The sequence below is a fragment of the Colobus angolensis genome, unplaced genomic scaffold (assembly GCF_000951035.1).
Source record: "Colobus angolensis palliatus isolate OR3802 unplaced genomic scaffold, Cang.pa_1.0 Scaffold68, whole genome shotgun sequence".
NCBI classification, from domain to species: Eukaryota; Metazoa; Chordata; class Mammalia; order Primates; family Cercopithecidae; genus Colobus; species Colobus angolensis.
In genome coordinates this window covers 122250-130268 of record NW_012120487.1, presented here as the reverse complement: position 1 = coordinate 130268, position 8019 = coordinate 122250, and the positions used below count along the sequence as shown (strand labels likewise).

General features: G+C 41.5%; 1 protein-coding gene across 1 annotated transcript in view; it reads left to right on the top strand.

Annotated features, from left to right (window-relative positions):
• The window catches only part of STIL (SCL/TAL1 interrupting locus), an 85343-nt gene extending 82226 nt beyond the window's left edge, over nt 1-3117 (top strand). The window contains exon 18 of the mRNA XM_011926366.1: nt 1316-3117. Within this exon, the coding sequence (XP_011781756.1) occupies nt 1316-2102 (787 nt within the window). The 3' untranslated portion in view covers nt 2103-3117. The remainder of the gene's footprint in view (nt 1-1315) is intronic.
• Nucleotides 3118-8019: the final 4902 nt, after the last annotated feature.

Sequence of the window (8019 nt, the reverse complement as noted above, 5' to 3'; positions counted from 1 at the left end):
AAATGGAGAATAAGATAGAAATATTCGATAGGGAATACCTCCCTGAGAAAGGTTACTGTGAGAAATGTATATGAATAATGCATGTAAAGCATTTAGCAGAGTACCTGGCATATATAAGGACTCAATAATTAGCAGGCTAGGTGCAGTGGCTCACGCCTGTAATCCCATCACTTTTGGGAGTTCGAGGAGGGAGGCTCGCTTGACCTTAGGAGTTTGAGACCAGCCTGAGTCTGTAATTGTGCCAGCATTAGCAAATGACATGCAGTTGCCACTGCACTCCAGACTGGGCAACAGAGCAAGACCCTGTCTCAAAAAAAAAAAAAATTAGCAGCTATTTTTTATATATGTGATACTAAGGAAAAGGTAAGTCAGTTGACTTAACACTAATCAAAGTAAGTTGAAGATTATGACTAATGAAAAAAGTATTCGTGTGTGTGTGTGTGTGTGTGTGTGTGTGTGTGTATAAAAGCCCATATCCAGAGACTGGTTGATGTTTTTTATTCATTGCAAATGGAATCTCCTCAACTATGAACAATTTAATTTTCTGAGCTACTTACCAAAGCTTGTACTGTTATATAATCAAATGTGTTTTGTGTTTGATTTTATTTTTATGTTTTACTTTACATTAAACATTAGCTGATCTCTTGTGCTATTTGAGTTAATAGTCATAAATTAAATGACTCATAACTATGTTGAATGACTTTTACATTTGGGGCCTTGTATTTGTTGTTAAAACCATGACTGATATACAGATTTAGGAAAATTAATTTGTATTCCACTTTCAACCTGTAAATCATGGATTACCTTCTAGGCTATTATTTTTATCCCTTTTTAAATTATTTATTTATTTTTTATTTTTTAAGAGACAGAGTCTTGTTCAGTTGCCCAGGCTGGAGTACAGTGGCATGATCATGGCTCACTGTAACTTTGAACTCTTGAGCTCACATGATCCTCCAGATTCTTGAGTAGTTGGGACTATAAATGTGCACCACCATGCCTGGCCAATTTTTAAATTTTTTTGTAGAGACAAGATCTGGCTATATTGCCTAGGCTGATCTTGAACTCCTGGCTTTAAGCAATCCTCCCACCTCAGTGTCCCAGTCTGCTGGGATTACAGGCTTGGGCCACTGTACCCAGCCCATATCTATCCTTTGTGTATCTGGATCATTAGGACTTAGATATCTGAGTACTTAGATAAAAGGACCATGAACTTAAAGCTGAAGATCTTTTGTTGCTTGTATAGAATGGAACACATTGAGAACTAGGTATTACTTAGAATATGGTAAATGATGGCTTATTGCTTTGTGTCTTTCAGTGTGTTGGCATGCATCAGCCCAGAAGCAGTGATCTCTGGATTAAACTGCATGTCATTTGCTAATGTTGGCATGAGTGGCGTAAGCCCCAATGGTGTGGATTTGAGCATGGAGGCAAATGCTATAGCTCTGAAATATTTAAATGAAAGTCAGCTGTCGCAACTGTCTGTCACTCGATCAAACCAAAATAATTGTGACCCGTTCAGCCTTCTCCATATTAATACAGACAGAAGCACAGTAGGGCTTAGTTTAATTTCACCAAACAACATGTCATTTGCAACCAAAAAATATATGAAGAGATATGGACTCCTACAAAGCAGTGACAATAGTGAAGATGAAGAGGAGCCTCCCGACAATGCAGATAGCAAGAGTGAACATTTATTGAATCAGAACCATACGTCCACACCTGAACAGCTTGGTGGTCAGAAAGAGCCTTCTAAGAATGACCGTGAAATAATTAATTGTTCTAACTGTGAATCTGTGGGCACCAACGCAGATACGCCAGTATTAAGAAATATTACAAATGAAGTTTTGCAGACAAAAGCAAAACAGCAGTTGACTGAAAAGCCAGCTTTCTTATTAAAGAACCTTAAACCAAGTCCTGCAGTGAACCTTCGAACCGGGAAAGCAGAGTTCACTCAACATCTTGAGAAAGAAAATGAAAGGGACATTGCAATTTTTCCTGAAAGTCTGCAACCTTCTGAAACTCTAAAGCAGATGAATAGCATGAATTCAGTAGGCACCTTCTTAGATGTAAAACGTCTCAGACAGTTACCAAAATTATTTTAACCTTTTAACTCTCTGCCCTTTTAATACAGGGACAGGGTGTCTGCTGAAGATGCTTAGGGAAGCCAGAGAGCCCTGTGGTAGTTTTGGAATTTCCTGATCGTTCTGGAGTCAGTCTGTTTCTTGGTAGCAGCCAACTGGGAAGAGTGACTTTTTCTGTGAGATGGTTGACTGGTGATAGGACTAAGTTCTCATTGTTCAAATAGAGCTGTTCAACATCACTGAAACCTTTAAGAAAAACAAACGCTGAGATCAGTTATTCCTACAAATTTAAGTAGACAGATACTATCCAGCTCTGAGTCTCAACTGCTCTTTTATACTGTACTTTTTTTACTTTTTTTGAGATGGAGTTTTGCTCTTGCAGCCCAGGTTGGAGTGCAGTGGCATGATCTCGGCTCACTGCAACCTCTGCCTCCTAGGTTCGAGTGATTTTCCTGCCTCGGCCTCCCAAGTAGCTGGGATTATAGGCATGTGCCACAACACCTGGCTAATTTTGTATTTTTAGTAGAGACAGATTTTCTCCATGTTGGTCAGGCTGGTCTCAAACTCCCGACCTCAGGTGATCCACCCGCCTCGGCCTCCCAGAGTGCTGGGATTACAGGCGTGAGCTACTGCGCCCAGCTATACTGTACATTTTAAGAAGTTCTAGCATGTTTCATCTCTGCATTTATCCCATATCACTAAAAGAACATAAGTTATCATGGTGTTGGGTATATTAGCGAAATCAGCCCTTTCTGAGTTTAAGGGAAAAGTTATTTTTGAAAATAATAAAAATAACACACTCTTTTATACAAGAGTGTATTTCCTCTTAATTAGGATGCATGTTTAGTAAACTCTGGAGATACAACTTTTTGCAGTGTGGTGGGTTGGTTTTAGTGTAACATCTTCAACATGTCACGCTGGCTATCAAAGAATAAGAAAATTATTGAGTATGAGTATGTTTTATAAACTTTCTGAGTTCTTCAAATGTCTTAATATTTTTTAATAGAACTTAATAAAAATGTCTAGATTGACTATTTTCCTTTGTTCTCTTATAGTTTATTCCCCACTTTTTAAAAAACTCTTAACCTGCCCCCAAATTACAAAAATAATACAGAGAGTTCCCATATACCCATCTTCCAGTGTCCTCCAGTGATAATATCGTGCATAAGCATAGTAAATGAACAAAAGCAAGCAGTTGACATTGGCTATAATGCTAATAACTGAACCACAGACCTCTCGGGTTTACAAGTGTTTACACGCACTCATTTATTTACTTTTTGGTATATAGCTGTATGAAATTTTACCTTTTTTTTTTTCTTCAAGATGAGTCTTGCTCTGTTGCCCAGGATGGAGTACAGTGGCGTGATCTTGGCTCACGGCAGCCTCTGTCTCCTGGGTTCAAGTGATTCTTCTGTCTCAGCCTCCCGAGTAGCTTGGATTACAGGCATACACCACCACGCCTGGCTAATTTTTGTAGTTTTAGTGGAGACGGGGTTTCACCTTGTTGGCCAGGCTGGTCTCAAACTCCTGACCTCGAGTAATCTGCCCGCCTCTGCCGCCCAAAGTTCTGGGATTACAGGCATGAACCACCGCTCCCGGCCATGAACTTTTACTTTTTTTTGAGACGGAGTCTTGCTCTATCGCCCAGGCTGGAGTGCAGTGGTGTGATCTTGGCTCACTGTAACCTCCGCTTCCCGGATTGTAGTGATTCTCCTGCCTCAGCCTCCCGAGTAGCTGGGACTACAGGTGCATGCCACAACACCTGGTTAATTTTTGTATTTCTAGTAGAGACAGGGTTTCACCATGTTGGCCAGACTGGTCTCTAACTCCTGACCTCATGATCCGCCCACCTCAGCCTCCCAAAGTGCTGGTTATAGGCGTGAGCCACTGTGCCCGGCTGAAATTTTGTCTTTTATAGAAACATAACTACTACCATAGTCAGCATACAGAACTATTCCATCACCACAAACTCCCTAGTGCTAGCCTTTTAAAACACGGTCTCTCCAACCCTAACCTCCAACAGCCAGTGATCTGTTCTCCACCACTAGAATGTTGGCATTTTGAGAGTCTTTTATATAAAAGGAATCATACAGTGTGTGTACCTTTTTGAAACTGGCTGTTTTCACTTGGCATGATGTCCTAAGATACATCCAAGTCGTTGAGTGTATCAGTTCTTTCCTGGCACATCCCCCGCAACCTTTTTTAAAAGGTCTTAAATTGTTATATTTGAATATAAATGAAAGAGTCTTCATTGACTTGAAAGATAAAGCTTTTCTGATGAAGTTAAATTGAGATGTTGTTTCATATCAAAGTTGACATGTAAACTGGAAATATATGGACTTTGGATCCATTTTCAACCCATCTGTGGTTTTCCAAGACAATCTGATACCGCTTTATAGTAGCAAGCCCAAGTTTAGCAACATAGTGGCTCCCTACTGTTCCCCACTGGAGCCGCAGACCAGTTAGTGTATCTTTCCCTACATCATTGCTCTTTCAAGTTAAAATTAAGACATGTAAATGGCAATGGTGATTAAGATTAAGACATGTAAATGGCAATGTCTTGCCCTGTGTTTCCATGCACATTGTTTGGGGCTTTAGTTATTTTAATAAATAGCATAAAAATTCACTTACATGTTTTATTGGAGTAAGTTTACATAATGGAATTGTCAATGCCACTTCAAGTGTCTTCTGTTTAGCCCTCAGTTTCACTCAATGAATGTAGGTACAATTTATATTGCACACTATTGAAGAAACAGAGAAAGTGAATTAACTGACAGCCTCATCAAGTACCTTTATCACTGGGAGTCCTGTAATGTTTATACCAAACAAGAAGCTATCTTTATAGTAAAAATGGAGCCTAAGCTTTTTAGGCAAAGTCTAATTTGATCACTTATTACCACATCTAATTTAAGGCCATATCTAATTTTTTTTTGAGACAGAGTCTTACTTTTTCACCCTGGCTGAAATGCAGTGGCACGATCTCAGCTCACTGCGACCTTCACCTCCCGGGTTCAAGTGATTCTCCTGCCTCAGCCTCCTGAGTAGCTGTGACTACAGGGGTGTGGCACCACGCCCAGCTAATTTTTGTATTTTTAGTAGAGACACGGTTTCACTGTGTTGGCCAGGCTAGTCTCGAACCCCTGACCTCAGGTGATCCACCCACCTTGACCTCCCAAAGTGCTGGGATTACAGGCGTGAGCCACTGCACCTGGCCAAGGCCACATCTAATGAAAATGTCTGAGGAGTTTTGGAGCCTGAATTTAGACTGCAGATTAATTCAACAAAACAATGTCTCTTTCTACTAAACATGTGCCAAGAGGAGAGGAGCCATTACTGAAGCCTACTCTAGAAGGTGTTCTACTATGAGAAGGTTGATAGAGTTTGGATGTTTGTTCCCACCCAAATCTCATGTTGAGTTATAATCCCTCATGCTGGAGGTGGGGCCTGGTGGGAGGTGTTTGGGTCACAGGGGCGGGTCCCTCGTGGTTTGGTGTTATTTTCAAGATAGTGAGTTCAGGTGAGATCTAGTCGTTTAAAAACTTAAAAAGTGTATGGTGCCTACCCCCTCCCCACCACTCCAAACCTCCTTTCTTTATAAATTACCTAGTCTCAGATGTATCTTTAGAGCAATGCAAAAATGGCCTAGCACAAGTTATTTGGTAAATTAGTTGCTATGATAACTTTTAGGCATCTTTAGAGAAAGCATTAGTACTGCGAAAATTGGATTTTAAAATTTTAGGCCGGGCGCGGTGGCTCATGCCTGTAATACCAACACTTTGGGAGGCCAAGGTGGGTGGATCACCCAAGGTCAGGAGTTCGAGACCTGCCTGGCCAACATGGTGAAACCCCGCCTCTACTAAAAATACAAAAATTAGCTGGGTGTGGTGCCGCACTCTTATAGTCCCAGCTACTTGGGAGGCTGAGGCAGGAGAATCACTAGAACCTGGGAGGCAGAGATTGCAGTGAGTCGAGATTGCACCACTGCACTCCAGCCTGGGCAACAGAGTTAAGACTCTGTCTCAAAAAAGAAAAAAAAACTTTGGAGATACTTGCCTCTCAAGTGACATATCTCTGAATTTCTTTCCTCCAGTCCTGCAGCATACTGTTGATAAGATAACATGGATGCTACTTCAAATGGCATAGGAAAATGATGGAATTTATATTACCTAACTTCTGGGAAACAAACCCGTTAGTGCGAGTCCTGGCCAGTTGGCAACCACTCTTATCCCACTTCGCCAAAAGTCTCCTCACTCAACCTCTAATCCCCCTTGCCGATTAGTTTAAATCAGTAACTACTCCATGCTCCACTTTTGTCCTCTGCCTTATCCTGCCCTGTGCTAAGCCCCACAGAAGTGGATGTAGACATTTTAAACAGTATCCTTTAAAATGTAGACATTTTAAACAGTAACAGCAAGGATACTGTTTAAATCTTTCCCTTTACCAGCTGTAAAGATTCCACGGAAAAGGTAAAGGTAATCTTTACCTTTACCAGCTGTAAAGATTCCACAGAAAACAGATACACCCAGGAAATAGTCACAAGAGTTATGAGAGTGTGACGAAAAGCCAACATGAGTGATCTAGACTCTAAGGAGCCACAACAGTGTACTGGTGATCATGTCCATCTTTTTAAGACTTACCCTGTGCTCACGGGTCATTGTGCAGAGCACTTCACATGCATTAGTTCATTTAAGCCTCCTGGCTGACCCCAGTTGGTGATAGCTATGGTTTGAATATCTGTCCCCTCCAAACCTCATGTTGAAACTTAATCTTCAATGTGGCAGTGTTGAGATGTGGGGACTTTAAGAGGCAATTGGGTGATGAGCCTTCTGCCCTCTTAAATGGGTTAATCCGTTCATAGATTCATGGATTAATGGTTTATCATGGGAATGAGACTGGTGGCTTTATACGAAAAGGAAGGCCAGGCGCAGTGGCTCATGCCTGTAATCCCAGCACTTTGGGAGGCTGAGGTGGGCGGATCACGAGGTCAAGAGATTGAAACCATCCTGGCCAACATGGTGAATGGGCGTGGTGGTGCGTGCCTATAGTCCCAGCAACTCGGGAAACTGAGGCAGGAGAATCACTTGAACCTGGGAGGGAGAGGTTGCAGTGAGTCCAGATTGCGCCACTGCACTGCAGCCTGGCAACAGAGTGAGACCCTGTCTCACAAAAAAAAAAAAAAGAAAAAAGAAAAGGTAGAGAGATCCGAGCTAGCATGCTCAGCCCCCTCACCTTGGATGCCCTGTGCCACCTCGGGATTCTGCAGAGTCCCCACCAGCAAGAAGGTCCTCACAAGATGTAGCCCCTCAACTTTGAACTTCTCAGCCTCCATAACTATAAGAATAAATTCCTTTTTATAAATTACTCAGTTTCAGATATTTTTGTTATAGGCAATAAAAACAGACTAAGACAGTGATTGTTATCTTCATAGTTGAGGGAAGAGCTTCAGGGAAGTAATTTACCCAAGTAAGTTGCTACCAGAGATTCAAGTTTAAGTGTAACTCTAGAGCTCACAGTCTTACTAAGCCATTGAGAAATATAACCTCTCAGGCCTGAGGAATTCAGGAAGAGCTTTCTGCAAGAAATAGATCTTGAGCTGAATAAATTATTTCAAATACCACAGCCAATGCTGTCTTTAAATACTGTGCTGTCCTCCAAGCTGCCCCACTTTCCTTTTCTTCAGGAAGGAGTCTCTTGCCTGTTAGCCAAGAACAGAAGCAATCATTTTTTACTCATGTGTTCTGAAGTAAGCAACCCCAGCTCTGTTAATGTTAAAGTGTTCACTTCCATTGATTTTACAATGTGATAAACTAGTACTGAGTCTGTACTATAAGGGCTCTAGGAAATTGAAGGAACAAAAAGTTCCTTCTGTGCCCTTGTTTTCTAGGCATTGCTCATGAAGGCAGAACCTTTCCTAGCCTCCTAGATTAACTGAGAGGCC